This window comes from Phymastichus coffea, unplaced genomic scaffold, assembly GCF_024137745.1.
Source record: "Phymastichus coffea isolate CEN01 unplaced genomic scaffold, Cenicafe_Pcof_1.1 PCOF00061, whole genome shotgun sequence".
Taxonomy (NCBI): domain Eukaryota; kingdom Metazoa; phylum Arthropoda; class Insecta; order Hymenoptera; family Eulophidae; genus Phymastichus; species Phymastichus coffea.
In genome coordinates this window covers 851,457-870,533 of record NW_026706872.1, presented here as the reverse complement: position 1 = coordinate 870,533, position 19,077 = coordinate 851,457, and the positions used below count along the sequence as shown (strand labels likewise).

At 37.7% G+C, this 19,077-nt stretch overlaps 2 protein-coding genes across 9 annotated transcripts in view; both read right to left on the bottom strand.

Moving 5' to 3' along the window:
• LOC131666789 (cell adhesion molecule Dscam2) overlaps window positions 1–12,961 on the bottom strand; it is a 108,866-nt gene extending 95,905 nt beyond the window's left edge. For all 7 annotated transcript variants that reach the window (XM_058939707.1, XM_058939704.1, XM_058939706.1 and 4 more), the window contains exon 1: window positions 12,812–12,961. The gene's annotated coding sequence lies outside the window, so the exon portion shown is untranslated. The remainder of the gene's footprint in view (window positions 1–12,811) is intronic.
• Window positions 12,962–14,325: 1,364 nt separating this feature from the next.
• LOC131666827 (uncharacterized) lies at window positions 14,326–18,313 on the bottom strand. Of its 2 annotated transcripts, none has more exons than XM_058939788.1 (12): window positions 18,142–18,313; window positions 17,990–18,049; window positions 16,998–17,159; window positions 16,756–16,933; window positions 16,556–16,677; window positions 15,979–16,223; window positions 15,753–15,913; window positions 15,524–15,686; window positions 15,289–15,406; window positions 15,054–15,213; window positions 14,851–14,978; window positions 14,326–14,767 (listed from the first exon to the last, which is right to left on the bottom strand). In XM_058939788.1, exons 1-12 carry the CDS (start codon window positions 18,185–18,187, stop codon window positions 14,691–14,693), a joined length of 1,620 nt encoding a protein of 539 aa, XP_058795771.1. In that variant the 5' UTR covers window positions 18,188–18,313; the 3' UTR covers window positions 14,326–14,690. The 2 variants fall into 2 exon arrangements, with proteins under 2 accessions (XP_058795771.1, XP_058795772.1); XM_058939789.1 differs by having other exon boundaries at window positions 17,990–18,046.
• Window positions 18,314–19,077: the final 764 nt, after the last annotated feature.

The window sequence follows — 19,077 nt, the reverse complement described above, 5'->3', positions numbered from 1 at the left end:
CTCGCTCGCGCGTCTGGCGAGAAACCGAGGGCGCGGAATAATTGCAATTTAAGAGGCTCCTACTGTTTTCCTCCTTCTCTGCGTCGCTCGTGAGTATACGCGATTCGATCCAATTAGGCCGAGCCTCCGGGCATGCCGCACCTTGGCTTTCTCTCTCTGTTTGTCGTCGCGCGAGTGGCGAAAATAACAATCGGCACTGACACCAACCAGCTACTGTGCGATTCTTTTAATTGGAGTGGCATGTTTATGGATTGTGTCAACGAGCTCTTTCGTTCAAGGAGCTGCAGCTCCGCTATGAGAAATCAAGTGGACGTCGATGACGATGATGAAAATTTAATCATAGACGGCACAGCAGTAGTCGGTTCCGCGGGAAGCTGCGCCCAAGCTTCCCTCCTATAACGCAATTACCAACGGAGAGGCGACGACTCGAATCGCATTAGCATGACTGCCGTCGCGGAATCGAGTTTGTGGGCCTTGAACGAATAGTCGCAAGCGGCCGTGCATCCGTCTTTGTCGATCGTCCGTGTGTCTTGTTATATAGCTGCAAGTCTGGGATTAAAGCTTGATTTTCTGTCTTTTTTTCATTTACCTTTTTTATTCTTCGCCAATGTATGGCAGGAATAAAAGGACGCTAGAGGCTAATGGACCGTGAAATCCAGTTTCAATTAATCTTTTTTCTTTCTCTCCGCTCTTTTTCACCGCTGCTGGGTAATCGATTATGACTTTTTCACGAGCTAGGGATGCACTTTCGCAATAGTTTTATTGACAACTACAGTGAAAATTGATAAGTCAGTTTAAATCAAATAAAATGTATCTTTGCGAGTGTTATGCAAATGAGAGGCACGGTGCTGAAAAAGAATCCATAAGTGCTCGCGCAAGCCAATGATCCAGTGGACGCCGAGCCATCCCCCAAGCGAAAATTGGCTCTGCAAAACACGAAAAAGAAAGGTTTGGTCCCTTGAAAAGCCTATACAGCGATAATTACAGCATTGATCGCGTGCGCAGAGAAAACAGCTCTGAATGTACGTTCACAAGGCTGGAGACGTCAATACGAAGCGCGCATAAATCTCTGCGACGTATATAGCGCGGAAAGACGAAAGAAAAAGGAAAAAGTAAACACGCGCACAGCGCGAATATTTCAAGCGACCTCCTCCTACTTTCTCTCTCTCTCTCTCTCTCTCTCTCTCTCTCTCTCTCTCTCTCTCTCTCTCTCTCTCTCTCTCTCGGCAAGTGTGTTTGAACAGACATGCGACACTTGTGTTTGTCCTCTCTCTCTCTCTCTCTCTCTCTCTCTCTCTCTCTCTCTCTCTCTCTCTCTCTCGCCCACGCGTAGCACGCCTTTGTGTCGTTTTTACAATAGAGACGCGAGCGAGACTTTTACCCGCTGTGTACGCGTTCTCCTTCTTTATCCCGCTTGCATGTCAAATGGAGTGTCATTCATTTTCGAATTGCAGCGACATTTCAAGGGAGAAGGGCCGTGCGGAAGGAAAAATAGAGGGTGACTCACTTCTCTGCTTTTTTTGCTTTTTTGCGCGCAGAAAATGGACCTTTTAAACGCTATACGCGCCAGCCTCGCACGCGGTCCTATTTCAATATTCGCACTTCTTAATTCACTCGTCCAATCAAAGTTATGTGCTTCATGGCTTCTCAATAATATTCCTTGTACGGCAGGTTTTGGCATTGTTGCGCATGCCCGGCCGACTTTCTGACCAGTTGTTCTTATTTCGCGAACTTTATACGCAGGCTAATTGAATGCGTTTAAGGATAGCACCTTTGGATACATTGCTATGCGCGCACCTTGTTTGCGTTCCCTTTGAAGTCTAAATCGGCTTTAAATCTGTTTAAATCGGTAACGCCGTAACGGAGCAGATCAAGTTTACGAGACAAGTTTGTTAAAGTAGCATATTTGACTGAAAAACTTGTACTTGCTTGGCTTGGCTCTTGTTTCCGCAATGGTATGCAGCCGAAACTTTTGACTTTTTTTTTTTTTTTATCAAAAGCTCCAAGTGTTGATGAGTTTTATCATATACTCGTATAGCCCTAATGGCGAGCTCAATCTAATGAAATAATTATTATTCGTAAAAGTGAATTAACAGATGCCCTTAATTTATGAAAAGTGCATGCCAAAAGAAAGAAAGTTATTGGAAGCCTTTCGTCTAGATAACAAGTACCTCGTCGGCACGAAAACTCATGGCAAGTACGAAAGTGCGTTGGTGAAAATACAATAAGTTTAGCGAGTCCGCGTACGCAGCGAAGAAAAATATTGAAGCATTCCTGTGTTACCCGGACTCGTGGGATTTGCAGTTTAAATATTTAGAGGCGTGACGGTGCGCTTCTTCGACCATCGTCCGGCACGAGGAAATTAGATTTCGCCGGCAGAAAATGTCAGCGACTTTCAGCAGCAGCAAACGCCGAGCGAATGGAAAAGGCTCCTCCCCATAACCCAGCCCCGAGCTTCCTCTTTCAAAGGCGAAGCGGTCATCTCGAATGACAAACGCAAAGATCGCTCGGCGGAGAGAATCTCATAAGGCAGCACGATATCGCGTTCGTTTGTCATGTGTCGAGCTCGATTTCGCCTGCTCCGAACTGCTCGGTCGCGTATGCGCCCACGTACGAGGGATGTGCATTTCTTTTCTTTCTCTTGCCGGGCTTGCGAGCACACAGAGCTTTTGTAGTCCACGGCGGGATACAGTCAGGCGCGCTCGCTCGCTTGTTCGCCTGGTATTGAGCGAATATTGCTTTCGTGCACGAGGCTGACCCTTTTTTCATTCCCTCTTCTCTTTCTCCTCGAAACGGCTCGATAAAGCACCGTGCTCTACGATTCCTATCATCGTTACGCATCATTATCACGTACATCTAATCGTTTTTTTATTTAATTAGCTTTGTCGTTACAACTGCCCAAACAATTCGTTTTCTTTTCCATGCGAGATATACAATGATACAATTAACTCGTTGTTCGACGAGTAGGAGAGACAGCAATGCACAATTCAATCTGTCGTTGGCGCGCGGCAAGCATTACGATAGGATTACATTCCGAACTTTCAATTTATGCGAGTGAATTCGATGGCAAGGCAAAATCCTCTTCGGATACGTACATGCATATATTCGCGCCTCGTTGTATCGAGTTACATGCAAGGAAAAACCATATTTTCATGTCTATCAAATTTCCATCTGATAACACTCTATCGAGTATGTATGTGTAAGTCGCTTCGATCGCAGCCGCCCACCGAAAAATCCATCACCCGAATCTCTCTACGACTATATTCCCATCGTATCTATTCTTTGCGTCTTTTTGAAGTTGAAGAAAAATGAGATAACGATATGAATTACTTTAATGTAGTAATCGACGTAATCATTCCCTTCCGTTTTCTTTTTCGCTCTTCGCAGCAAAAGAAAACGAGAGAGAGAGAGAGAGAGAGAGAGAGAGAGATCCATATTGGCCTAGCTCTTTCAAAGCTTTTGGTTTCCCCGCGGAGAGAAAAAGGAGGAGTCAACGGCGCGGCGGTGGCAGCCCGCAAAGCTGATGGCTCTTCAGAGATGCAAATCGCACCGGCGTATGCGGTTAAATTGCTTCTTTTGCGTTATTACCATTATCGTCGCGAGCAGCCCGTCTATTAATCGTCTTATTTTTAGTTGCAAAGATTGAAACGCTTCTATTGCTAGGCTGGTCTGTTATACCGAGAGCTTATTGAATTCAAAGCTCTAATCTTTTTAGAACGTATTGTTTCGGAATTACACTTCTTGTCTAACTATTTATTCTGTTATCACCTCTATAAAAGATAGGTCGTGTACAGTTTTCGCGTTATGGATGGTACTTTCGTAAATCATGGAAAATTCCTAAATGCAGTTTAATGGCTTTCAAGCGTCAGTTTGATAGTCACCAGGTACCCTAAGCTACCATCGTTTAATGGAGAAAGTTTTACATCCGCATTGATCAATAAACTATTGCAAATTTATTGTGGACTTCGTGGAACATATCAGCCGACGGTCATTAAAACATCTATGCGTATAGCCAGCAATGTCTGACCTATCGTCACTTATTCTACTTGAAGCGAAGAAGTAACAAAACACACTTTTCATCACGAACGAGGAACGAGGAAAAAATCTAACGGTCAACAGCGGACAGGTGCTACAAATACGCAGTATTCAGTAACCTTGCAACATCATAGAGCTTTACGATCGCTTCGACCATCCAACCACACTGAAAAGACTTTTGAGGTGTAGTTCCCGAGTCCCACGTGGTGGCGCCTCGAAATACTAAGTAACTAATATGCTTGAGTTTTCGAGGACTTGCCCCACTTCTACCGACGGATAGCTGCTCGGTAGTGAGTAATTGCTCTATGTAGTGGCGAGTATAGCGAACGCCCGGCGAATCGAGGAACTAGCCCTCGATAACATCGAGTTAAAAGCGCGCGTTAACTGTGATTGCACATGTGAACACGTGCGCGAGCGGTGTGCCTCTATTGTCTTTATAAGAAGAACGCTGAAAGGAACTCATTATTGTAAGTATTTTTTATTATTGATGAAAAACATTCAAACTTATCAATTGTTTAATTATGAAGATTTTGCAATGGATTCAAGTGCTCCGAGGTCTAATGAAGGTAGAAACAAAACTGGAGAAAAACCGAAACGTAGATCAGGTATGGAATTTTCGAGACTCATGTTATATTACTGACTATATTAACAATTAACTAAAATAAAAAGGGTATTAGGTAATTCGTCACGGACGATTGTAGAATTTGATGATAGGTATTAGTTGGCAAACAGGACGAATTCGTTTTTAATCTAACCTCAATTCCATTTTTTTTACTCAATACATAATTTTGGCTATTAATTTAGTATACATCAAATAACGATTATTATTTCTAATTGGTGTTTGTATGAAATGTTATTGCAGATAATTTTAGTTTCAAAGAAAATGAAATATTTTATCTTTTGCGCAAAAGCTTAGAAGGTAGAATAGTTTTAGGCAAATACGAAAATTTTGGAATTATTGACTTTCGAAGACTGAAACATATTGTTATTTATCACTTTTTGGAAAAAGATCCAATAAACTATTTGTAAGTTCATACATAATTATATGTTATAATGTTTTGTCCAGTATACTAACAATCATAATTTCAATGTCACACATTCATTTTTATAATAAATACAACATTTTTTAGTCATTAATACAATTTACTTATATGTGCAAAATATACTAACCGTTTACTAATACATAAATTGCTTTATATGTCTCAGTAGAGTATAGTTGAATCCTCGTTAAATGTTCATGATTGATAATAAGTTAAATAGTTTCTAAAATGATTTTATTCTTTTTCAGCATAACTACTGCCACTTTCAATTATATTGCTGATCAAATAAAAGAATTAATGCCATCGATTGATAAGGAATTGTTGTATATTCCATACAGTAAAGAGGATCCCGAAGGTGGTTCATTATATTGGTATTACAAAGAGTGCAGGAAGCATTTAACACTAGCTGGGATTTTACCTGAAAAGAACAGCGATAAAAAGGTTATGAAAGATTCCTCCATTGATAAAGATGATATTTCAAGTGAGTTAGTTGAATTAAAAAAAACATCTATTTTATGAATACATATAAAAAATAATTTTTATATTTTGAATTTGTAGATGATTATGGACCCGAGTTTGATTGTTTAACTGATCCAAATCGCGAAAAGTATAATACAATCATAATAGGCGCCAAATGGAGAGATTGCTTCACTTTGAGGCATAATAAGCTCATTAAAAAGGAGAAAACAGAGTTTGTACTATCAACCAAGACCTACGTCCAAACTTTTGCATGTCTAAAAGATGCAACTGCATTGGATTTAGTAAGTTGAAATAAAAGTTTACTAGTAAAAAATGTAAAATAATTTAAAATAATATCCAAATATAATTTGAATTTGTTGCAGCTCGACATTGATTTTCAAATTATACTTGTTGGTCTAAAAGAAAGTGGCGTAATCGAGGAAAGTCATCTAGAGAATTACAATTGTTTATTTGAAAACAAATGGCCTCTGATATCTAAAAATATTTTGAAGATCCTCAGTCGATTAAGAGGTCAAGACATTGTAAAATTCAAAAACAAGTACGCTGATCTTATTAAAACAGGTGATTATTATAGTACTCTAATTATGTGTATAAAAATGCTACAATATAATTTATGTATTCATAATTATTTTAGGCAAACACGATGATATTTTAGCTCTTGTGGCACTCCCTTTCTGTATAAAAGCTACTAAAACAGTGTCAAAAAGTATTGTTTCTGATTCTTTTATCTTATTATTAGAGGTAATAATCATTTAATCTGTATGCAAAGCAGTAAATCAATTTTATAATGTGAAAAAGGCTAAATATTCAACATTAGTTTTTATAAATTTATAGATTAAAAATAAATGTTTATTTTTTCAGGATCATAGCAAACTAAATGAGAAAAGAAAAGAGTACGAACAAAATTTCATTGAAACTCCGATCGTATATTTGATATTTTGTGGACCAGTAGATGGAATTGAGAAAGCGTACATTGTCTTCAACAACCAATTGTTTTCATACAAGGATCCTTTAAAAGCTGTAGGAGTTTGTTTCAAGTGCTGTCTTGCTTTGCGTTACTGGCCAAGGGATTGTGACTTTATATGGCTGTTTATTCAGCTTTGGGTATATAAATTCCCTAGTAAGAAGTCACCTTATTTCGTAAATGTTACTTCACAAAGTGTTAGAACGTTAATTCAATCTCTAAAAACATTAGACATTCCAAGGGAACAAACAGCACGAGCTGAGTCAGCAAATGCAAGAGAGATCCCACTTGTCAGGGATGGTTCTAATATACTTGATTCCGTTGAAGTTAATTAAAAATATGAAGTGAAGTGTATTTTAAAATATTAGTATTATTGCTAGTTTACGGTATTTAATACATCACTTTAATTGAACGTGTTAAGTTATACTGTTTAATTAATTATGGATTTACTTTTATTTATTAATTACATCACAATATTGATTTTGCAACTGTATAATGATCCTAATTTACCAAGAATAGTCGTTGATATAGTTATATCATTTTTCGACAAATTCCATCGTGACATTTATTTGCCATCATTGAAAGTAGATATCCTTAATGCCTTTAGTAATCAAGAGCTTTCTAATGAATCGCGGTGTAACTTAGATTCTGTCTTTCGCGAGCATAGTTTTTTATTTGAAAAGTTAAATTCAGAACCAAAACGAATGACATTTTTGAAAAGTAAAGGATACAGTGAGCCACAAGTTATTGATATTGGAAAAACTTTACAGTTAACATTAGTCAATAATGAAGAATTACTAAAATTTAAACCGATTCATGCTCTATGGAGTCCTTTACGCCACACTTTAAAGTGTTTTTTAGAAACTCCTGGCATTTTAAGTGAAATATTAAATTACGTTGATAATCTTTCTCGTCAAGGTACAAAACTTATTAAAAATGTCATACAAGGTAAATTATGGCAGCAAAGATACGTTCCAAAATTTTTAGGTGAATTAGTTCTACCCTTTTATATTTATTATGATGAGATAGAATGTGGTAATGCTTTAGGAAGTAGTGCCGGTGTAAATAAATTTGCAGTCATTTACGCCCAATTGGCTTGTCTTCCACCACGCCTAGCATCACTTATTGAAGCAATTTTTTTCTGTATGTTACTTCATTCTGAAGATGTAAAGAACGAAGATTTATCGCTAGCACAGATTTTTGACAAGCTGATTAAAGAAGTGAATTTTCTTTATAGAGAAGGATTAGAGATTTTTTATGATCAAACAATTCGCAAGATAAAGTTTCAACTTGTGTTAGTTTTGGGTGACAACCTTGGTTTGAACGAAATATTTGGCTTTGTAAAATCATTTAAAAGCGATTACTATTGTCGGATTTGCAAATGTACTGTCGAGTTAGCATCTAGATTGACTTTTGAAGATAAAAATATTCTTAGAACCGAAACAAACTATTTGAATGACGTTCATCTGAAAAACGTAAAACTGACTGGCGTGAGAGAGCTGTGCATTTTCCATAACATTGACAATTTCCATCTCACTCGAAACTGTAGTTTGGATATGATGCATGATTACTTGGAGGGAGTTTGTTTATATGTTTTACATGTGGTATTTTGCAATTTAATTTTTAAAAAAAAGTATTTTACTCTGCAAACATTAAACAATATTATTGAAAATTTTGATTATGGGTCATCAAATTCTGTCAATAAACCGCCTATCATAAAAATAAAACGATTGCAAGATAATGATACCTTGAAAATGTCAGCGGCAGAAGTTTTAAATTTGATGAGATACCTACCTTTAATGATTGGAAACTTCATTAATGAAGACGATGAGTATTGGAAATTAATCAAATATTTAAGGCAAATGCTTGACATATTTACATGTAGATATGTCACTAGAATAAAAGCCAAAAACTTAGCAAATCTAGTAAAAAAACACCATGAGTTATATATAAAATTGTGTCACTCTCTAAAGCCGAAATTTCATTTATTACTTCATTATGCGAGACAGCTATTAGAATTAGGGCCTTGTTTCAACTTTTCCACAATGCGTTTTGAATCGCGTCATCGTTCTATTAAGTCTGTTGCCCAATCAACCAGTTGTAAAAAAAATTTGCTCATTACAATAGGAACGAAAGAAGCTTTTAAAACATGCTACAATGTACATTGCGCTGAATTCACAAAACTTACTCAATCGAATGTAGAGCAGTTTAATGATGGTAAAATTCATAAAGTGGAAAAAATTGAAATTACTGGGGTATTGTATAAAATTGGCCTGTTCTTGATTACGGATGTTTCATCGACACTTAAATCATTCGGTGAAATTACAGACATAACGATTGTTAAAAATAGGATATATTTTACGATAAAAGTGTACAGAGAAACGTATTTTGATTCTCATTACCATTCATATGTTGTAGAGCGAGGTTCTTGTGATGATATTTCTATTAATCATGAAGCGTTACCCGATTATGAGCCTTGTTTCTCGGTTATAAAAAATATCGCACCTTATCAATCTAAAAGGCCATTCAAGAAACGTCTAGTTTGCTCACATTCTGGTTTATAAAACTGTAACAATATTGGCGTCATTGAAAGGTTTTGAAGTGATGAAATGATTAAAACTTTTTTTGACATCACATAGAAAAATGTGAAATATTCTACATTATTCAATATTATTCTAAAAATTGTTAATTAAAACTAAACCCTAATTAGAATTTTAATTTAAGCATTATATTTAAGTGTTGTATTAAATAATATGCGTTTTTGATGTATTGGTTTAAAATAAAAACGAATTTTATATACATATGAGCGCAGGTTACTTCAACTTTACCATGCGCCCAATGAACAGTTCTTCGACTAGTCGAGTACTAGTCCCTCGATATATTGGAAGAACTGCTCTCCGTCTAGTTTTGAGTTTTTACACCTCGCATTGCAGGTCGCTGCCACTCAATAACGAGGTATTGTCTCTTAAGGTTAAGTGTGGACTGGTTATGCGGCTGAGAGGGCGCTGCACCTCGAAAATCTTTTCAGTGCAGAGGCCGACGGATTTGACGACGATCGATCTAAATTTTTTCAACCAGGCACAATTACTTTGGTTCAAACACCATGATATTTTACGCTTCTTGTTTTCGATTACGCATACAAGTGCCGAATACTGATTTAAATGTAAACTATAAAAGGTTCTATGCATACTGATGTGACAGAGCAGCAGCGGCTGTATCAGTGTCGGTGGCTGGTGAGTTTCCCCTCTATGCTCTAAATTTGAATGCTAATTTGTATTGTTCGCCAATCTCCTCGCAATCCGGTCTCTGTTTACGTAGGTAGACGCGAATACATAGTGCACCATCGATACGAATAGCGCTTTCTTTAATTAGATCAGGACGTGGCTACGCCACTCCTCGATGCATTCCGAGCTGCTTAATTCACCTAATTGCTTCGTTCTGGCGTGAAATTAGATGCTGTCAGAGAACTGCACTGCCGTCAAAGTCTTGTTTCTTTCCATACGGCGCCCCAGCTGCGTCTTACCTGATTTTTACATTTTCATAATACTCCATGCAATATTATTCCCTCGATCGAATTTTCACTTTAATGATGAATTCTCGTTCAACACACATTTCGTTCAATACGATTTTAACGAGCGAACGAAAAATCACTCGTTCCAGCGATTCCGTTGACAAACAAAAACTTTTATCTTTTATATTGGTACTCTCGAGATACGCGCACAATGCCAACTTTTCTTTTTTTATCGCATTTTTTACAAAACGAATATAAAAAGGTTGTGCAAATAAAAGGATTTGAGTTTTTATAATGGAACAAGGCTCCGCTTAATAAATGAAATCAATCCATATGGAAACACAGAGGATGGGCGCGTGAGATTTTCCACGCAACTGAAAATCAACGTGCATGGAAAATGAAAAAATAGCCCGGCCAAAATACAAGTAAACGAATGTCCTCGAAAAGAAAGAGATGAAAGTACTTAAAGAAGCAATGAAAATAGCTTGTATGCTTGCTGAATGAAAAGAAAAGACGATAAGCTCTCGGTATAGCTGTGGTGCGCGCACGTGATTTAAGTCGATGGAAAGTGAGCGTTTAGGGATAAATAATGGAAGACTTGAGGCACTGCGCGAAGAGCAAAAGCGTTAAACGGCCACAAGAAAGGACGCCCATTAGCGCGATCCGTAGCGCGGACGAGCGTTCATTCATGACTCCACTACGGATAGCAACATATACATATAGATACAAGCGTATATATGTAGATGTATTGGTATGCTCGAAGCGTGCACGTACAAATCCGCAAGCCTGCGGTTTATACGAGAGTAGTAGCAGCAGCTGTGTGTGAAGTGCCGCTATCACTAGCTCCACACCCTTCTTCCTTTTTGGCACGCCACAGAGCTGCTACTACTGCTGTTTCGCCGGTCACACCATCGCACGCACGCACGCACAGCTAAGGAGACGCAGGCCAAAATTACAAGTAGTTAGGCTTCTTTTTATTGAGACTATTTGGCAAGCGATTGGGTGTCGATTCCCCTTTTTTTACCAATTCACGCGCTCCACTGCTGAAATTTCAGAAAGCCAAAGGACACTTGAGAAGTTTCTTTTTACTCTCTTGGTTCAATTTGCATTTTGACTTCTTGGCAGGACTTGGATCAATTACTTATCGGAGCAAGATTGTACCGAAGGCAGAAGAAACTCGTTTCATTCTAGACGAATTTTTTTCATAACGTAAAGTACGGCGCATGCTCAATTTAGAAATACCTCTTCAATTCTCCATCTAAGCGTGAAATTCCATTCAGAATAAATTTGTATTTTTAAGTTAATACAAGTAAATTAACGCTTCTCTAATACATCATCAATTGCAGACAAGCAAAACTACATTATCCATCACGTTTACATTCAAAATAGATCAACCTCTAGCACAAACAAAACCTCGAATCTGCCAGTCAGCAGATGCTACTAACACTAATTGAGCATGATAAAGATTCGACAAACAAGAAAGTTTCGACCAGTTACCTCGAAAACTGCCCTCTCTAGAGAAAACTAACGAAATTAACACACACACACACACACACACACACACACACACACACACACACACACACACACACACACACACACACACACACACACACACACACACACACACCGCGGATCAACACTCACAAGGTTTGCATGGAAAACACAAGCTAGTGGCTACTTTTATCGACGACACATAAGAAAAATCGGAGCAAAAAACTGCTGAATTGACGTATAAGAATACCACGATCACACCTCGACGCGGATGTCGGTGACTCGTACGAGAGGATGTACGTACCAACACGACTGTCGACGAAGGATTTCCTTTGGTGGCAAATCTATTTCGCTTTTACGCGAGCTATTTCTTATACAACACTATCTTTATTATTTTTTTTTCACTATCTCTGCTTCGGCTCTTATTTTTGCCACTCAAAATTGAACAGATTTTGGAGTCAATTTACAGTCAAACTTTTCATAACCCTAATTACAATTAAATTACGAGCGTAACGATTTAGAATCACACATTTCGAGCTTTTCCACATTTGTATCACTTGAAATATATTTATTCATTTATGGCAGACAACATAAAATAATGCAGAGTAGGAAATGCCTCAACTTGATCGAAATTTCCAATTCGATGATGAAATTCGTATTATCGAGAATAAATTCAAAGTGCATTGTAAAATAGGTATAAATATTGTATGGCAAAATTATCAAAGCAAATTTAATATAGTAAATTCCGGGTGTCGAGTACATATGTTGTAAGTAAAGTGTATTTATGCGAAGACAGTTTTTATACTGTTAAAAACCTTCGTTTTACTGCGGCACGCATTATATAGCGGCGGACGTGAGGTCGACACGTGCAGGCCGGCTTTCAACTTTAAAGACCACGTGAAGCTCGTAAAGCTCTTCTTAAGATTAATATTTGATAACCACACACAAGCAATACTGAATTCATAAAACTAAGTAGAGTGTAAAAGAGCTTGCTTGACTGAAGTCGAATTTCAGGCATTTTAATCAATTACGCACGTTACACTGACATGCACGTGTAAACGTTCGGCTATCTGCGCGTCCAAAATTAAAGAGGGAGATGCCCGTTAATTAAGGATTGGTTGGATACGTTTCAGCTGGAAATCGGTTGGATAATCCGCATTATTGAACATGGAAAATCGCAATCAGACGCGTTCAACCAACTGTCCAAATAATCGCTTGTTTTGAAAATGAAAGCCAAACTAGGATTCGATAATCAGTAGCACAGCAAATCGAAGGATTATCACTGACCTGTTCCGACGATAATCAACAGATCGATGCCGCGCTGCCACTACAAACCAGTCAGTAGGCAGGTGCTCGTCGCTGTGCTCTGCCTCGCTCCTTCGATGCTTGTCCAATTGCAATCGGTGGGCAAGCTGCTCGCGCACTGAGGTCCGCGTGGGCGCGCGATTCCGACTGAGGCTCAGACACGCTGTACCGGCTCTCGCTCTGCACGCGGTTCGCTAACCTCCCCGAACGGTTGCGCGTTCGTTCATCCCCCACTGCGCGCGCACTGTCAACGCATTCATCCCCCTCTTCCTTCTCGTCCTCTTGCCCACTGCCATCCCCTCCGACGTCTCTCGTGAGGCTTTATTTATTTTACGCTCTCTCGCTGTGCACCACCCGCCCGCGCTTCCACTGGCGAACGAACGAACGAAAAAAACGAACGAGACGGATCGCACGCCAGCTACGTGTATTGATATTTTTTAATTCTATTCTTTTGTTTTATTTTTCTTTATCAGCCACATGCTCAACTATTCTTTCAGTTTTTTTTTTCTGTGAAAAAGCTGCATTGCTGGCTCAGGATTCATCGATATGCGCTATTCGTGTGGTCGGAGGATGACTTCTAGAGTTGAATTTTTTTTTTTTTTGCCTTTTGATCGATCGGTTCGATGAAATAGTATAACTTTGTGTGGTCTGGATACTGCGACTTATAATAAGCTGTTAGTGAAAATGTTGTAACTTTTACGTCGCAGTTCATGAAAAAACTTGTTAACTAGATTAATGACTCGCATAACAGGTAGGCAATTACTGGCATTAAAATACTTTGAATGTTGCAACTTCAACAATGACGACACTAATAAAAAGTTAATATTTTGCATTTTTCCTTCAAAAATGTATTTTTGAACAATGTCGGATTTAGTCATACGACAAATAGAAGAAGCTACGCTCGTGTATTCAAAAAGCGGAACACAATTATTTATTAATTACCGATGAATTAAACTTTATAAGCGATATCTGCTTAGAACAGTGCCATCTATACTCAAGCACCGAAATTCAGTAGAGCAACTTGTAGAATTGACGTTATATCGATTCCAAATTTACAAATGCGTTAACTAATATCAACGGTTGATAATATCTCATTCGAATTTCTATTTTCCTCCAATTCAAAGTTCACGATTGCCATTTTAAATATACTATCTTTGAATGATTAAAACCGAGGATAAACAAGTGATGTTTTAGAACAGAAAGCTTCTTTGCCGATAGCAATATCAGAGGATTGCGCAAATCGGCTAGTGTGCTGATATGGAAGCTCACAGAAATTTGATCGCGTTTATGAATAATGTTTAATTTTTTATGAAAGCGTCATTATTATCTCAGAGGCTCTCAAAGATATCACAAATTAGTAAACATTCATGTGGTATGTCGAAAATCATCTTTTTATTGTAAGAAAATATTAACTTACGTAAAAACAACTGATAACTGTAAGTGTTATTAAAAATTTTCCAACGAGTATCTTTTGTAAAATTGCGAGTGACTTTTATAAAAAAAAATATTAAATGCTAAAACTATTTGTATAAAAATTTTATTATAGCATCGTATATTGTACAATATACGATGTGAATCATAACATAGTAACTATTTGGAACGCGTTTGAGAAAAAATTTCACAATTGCATAACCTCGAAGTAGTTTATAAGTCTGTCCATTCTCTTTTATTCAGCTTATTACTATTCATTGATTGTTTCTTGCGCTGCACACTGTTAACTCCATTTTGTATCTCTGCTCGTCCGTTGCGAGCTCAAACGATCCACACAATTGGTTCCAATATATCTCAAAATTAATACGAATCACTATGATCGCAGATCACTTTTGTACTGGAATGGTCCGCAACAACTCGTGATATTTGGTCAATATTTTTCTAGATCTGGCTTGCACGGCGTTTTAGACGGAGCTTTAATTAAGATAAGCGGCATAAACGTCGAGACTGCAAATAAAAGTGCACATGTGTTTGAAAAGATGGAAGGAATTTTAACAGTAATTAGAATTCAAGAACGCATGGTTAATTACTCAGAGCTATACATCCTATAGACAAAAAGGCACTTAAACAATCGATCGAGATTATCACAGCAAACAAGACATTGCCAACGGCGGCGCCCAAATTACCCGTAAAGTTCAGCACACCCAAAGCTGTCGGCCTAAACAACATTTTCAATTTTATTCTAAAGACTCGATGGAAATTTTCGGATACTAAAGCTGCTTCGATACGGTACCTCAGTGGCTGCGGTGTGAATTGAGAACTATACGTAGTCACAGTATTGAGTGTTATTCGGGATGCCACGATGACAAATGCTACTGCCACAAGCATGTACGGGATGTCTATCGACCAATTGGCACCGACGGATCCAACCGTACACGAAAAAAGTGTGAAAACTGAACAACAGGATTTATTTGTCAGTATTAGTCCAAAATGATTGTTCGTCAATTATGCGCTCTTAAAATACGTACTTATAACAACTATTTGTCTGGCTTTCGTAGTAGTAATGAAAGCAAATAAAAATCCAAATCCAGCGCAAGACAAAACTATCGATGTGGAATTGACGTAAACAGCTGATTCAACATGAGGCTGTAAATCAATATTAAATCTGTTAAAAATCACGTTTTTTGAATACTTGTTTTGCTCAAGTCATCAAATCAGCTCAAAATCGATTTTCAAAGGCGATTTTATCTTGACAATGCTTACCAGAGTGTAATTGCAAGCTGAATAATCTATATTTTTGATACGAGGAAAAAGCATTTCACACATCGTTATGAGCTCGCCGGTTGGATATAATGCGCGAGTGTAAACTCGAAAATTATTCAGCGTGACCCATAACGGGGGAACCCACAGTCTCATCACGTTGAATCTTTAAAATGATCCTTCAATTAATATCTAATCTTAACTGCCGAAAATTGTCGTGAAAATCACTTACGCAATCATTCCCGAAAATTGGAGGAACATTAACGTTACAGTATTCTTAATATTCGACCTCGAGAACAATGCTTTTATTTGTTTAATACTGACTTGAAATTGATCTTTACACGCTGTTTTCGCTTGTTTACTTACTTTACTTTGTACGATCAACTCTTTCACCTGCACATCATTACAAATTTCTTAATGACAAAATATTTGTACCATAAAAATTGATTACTAACTACCGGATAATCGGAAGACGATTTGAAATGATTCCAGCTGTACATCGTTTGAAATAGCTTCAAGGCTTCGTCATTTCGTCCTTGTGCAATGAGGAACTTTGGACTTTTCGGTAACAAGCATGCCGTGAACAATCCCAACAATGATGGGATTCCACAAACGAGCAAGTAGATCCGCCATGTTGGGAAAAAGTGATTATGTATCGTAAACTTAAGCCAGTCCGCTTGACGTAACAATGTAGCAGCCGTGCCTGTGAAAGAAAACAAATTTGTTCGAACTACGCGTTATAAAAGTGTTAGACAATTTATCATGGCGCTTATTTGAACACATCAATTCAAATTAAACAAAATATAGACATAACACATTTTCTAGACTACTGATTAAAAACAAGGTATTAGACGTTTTTCGTTTTGTTCTTTTACGATCTCTGATATTCGAAGCCACGATAAATGTAACGAATTTGTCATACGTGTTTTTCAAGCTTCTCTCAGCACCAACGTAACGAGACAAGGTCAAATGAAGCTGTTAGTCGATAGCACAAAAAGAAAGTTACATCGAATGACGTGCAAAAGAAATTAGTACCTGCGGCAAATACGTTAGCTACCATAACAAGCAGACCAGCCCACCTGGTAAAATTAACTTGATACAATGGTGCATGGAACTCGGCCAGATATGCCATGATAATTGACAATGGGCCAGCGATTCTACAAGCGGCAATGCCGTAAAAATTTGTTATACATTGATCTTGTGACGCGTGATAATATAGAATTAACAATACTTACAGCAAACCGCTAACAAATTTCAGCGCTACGAAGGTATAGAACGAGGTAGCATTGGCCCAAAGAACGTTGCACACAGCGTCAAGTAATATGCCGATAACGATGACGTTTTTTCTTCCGAGGCAAGCGAGTATCCAGTCTTGTAGAAAGAAGTCCCACAGTGGGCCTGCTATTGACATGCCTGCGAAAATTGCATACTTTCATTTGTCCAATTGTTCCGAAAAGATGCGCATACGATTGGTCACCTATGTATATTGCAGAACACGCAATGCCTCGTCGCAACATCGTCAGCTCGAACTCGCACTCCGACGAGTTTATGATAAAAGCCGTACTCGTGGTGTCTACTAGACATGTCCATGCAATAGGTAAGGCAGCTAATAATAGTAAAACATTGTACGGGCCGTAACCTTAACAGAGCCGAAACAAAGACTATTAAATTATTGTTAATATATGATCGATATAACATTTTGAAGATAATTCAGGGAGAACGTAGGTTAAGATTTTCAAATGTTCGATTTCTAATTCCATTACGCATAAGTAAAGATCGATGCTTTAAGGTGTATAAAAGTTTGCCCCGCGAAGTGAGCTTTTTACAAGGCTCGGCAAGTCTAAGGCCAATTAGTTCAAGCTCATTTACTCATGTACTTAGGTCAGTTGACTTATCTTCATATGGACACAATTTCTTCACACTCGGCGTACTCAGTTTCGAAATTACAAATATATCGAGTAAAAGTGGAAACCTACTGTTAAAACCTGCTTACATATAATCACAATATATTCATAGAAGCCTTCTATTCTAATCCAAGCTTCAGTATAAGTTCAGATAGCCTTTTAATCTATGTAAACGATATTTTTAGTTGGCAGAATTTCAGTCGGAAATATCGAAATAAAATAAAATCATTAAATTTTACTTATATTGAGCTTATTATAGAAAAGTTATCCAAGAAAAATTTCGATAAAAGCTGTCAATATCATACAATACGTTTTAGGTACAACCATGACAACAATTTATTGGGCGATCGAACTGAAAATACATTGAAAAATTTAGTTTTCATCTATTTTTCAACAGTTTCACATGAATTTGGAACTTGGATTTGAAGTATACGTTCAATATTGGCCCTTCATTCTCAAAAATAAATATAAAACACTAGAAAAAATATCAATTTTAAAAGTCGATTGAATTCATCGAAGTAAAAGAATTTACCGTAAAAATAATAAATAAATGACGCTTACACACCTATTGCGGCTATGGCTTGATTATAGTCAACAGCCTCTTTCGTTACCTTCTGCTGATCTTCTAAAAGAAAGATGAGACAAAAAAAAAACAATTCGAATTCACTTATAAATAAAATAAATCGCAAAAAAGTATTAAGTGCCAAAAATACTCACCGATGGTCCAAACGGGTTCAGCATGAGGATTATTGTCAGTACACATTTCAGTATTGAGCACGGTGTCCGTCGAAGTGGCTGCCGCTTAACAAAGTCTTCCCTCCGATAGCCGACTACGCGGCTCGTCAATCCGCGTACACTTGCGACGGACACAGAGTATAGTTGAGCTCGACTTGTGCAAAAAAATTGGACGCGCAAGTTACTCGATGCGCGATGGCAACGGGTGAACTTGGCAGTGAGCCCGCGCGACGTTCCGTTTTATCGTCGCGCTTAGGCGCCTTAAACATCGCGTCGCAAGATAAGCTCACGCATATTCAGGTACTCTCGTCCCTTTTATTTCTTGTTCAAACAATTTGCTCGCGTTAATTTCGACAAATAATTAGTGCGCGTGAACGAGAGATGGTCTCAAAAATAAGTCACGTGATTTGCATCAAGGCGTTCATTCCACGACGGTCATATAGATGAATAATTCTGCTAAAATTCGTCGCGCTTTGATACAATACGCTGGGGTATGATATAATAGAATAAAAAACGGCGCCTCGCTCGATTTTTTGCTGACAGATTACTAACTTTTCGGCATAAATTGTCTGTGTAATTGATATTTTGTGACTCACTATGTTTTATAATGTCTTTATGCTGAGGTTTAGCTGATTCGAAATATTTTCTTCGGACGTCATGGAAATAAAGTATTTTCATTCTATATTGACATTCGTTAGGAAAACATGCGTTTTTTAAGTAAATATATCGTGAGAATTGATATTTTTAATAGGAATTAAATAAAGCGACTCTTTAAAATGTGAAATGCCATTAGACGGTACAAATATCATATAGTTTATCAGTTAAAGTGTGATTAAAATGTAATTAAAATTCTTTTTGGATCTGTAATAATTACTGTTGAAGACCTCGAATTGGATAAATTATGATTTGGTGAGAAAA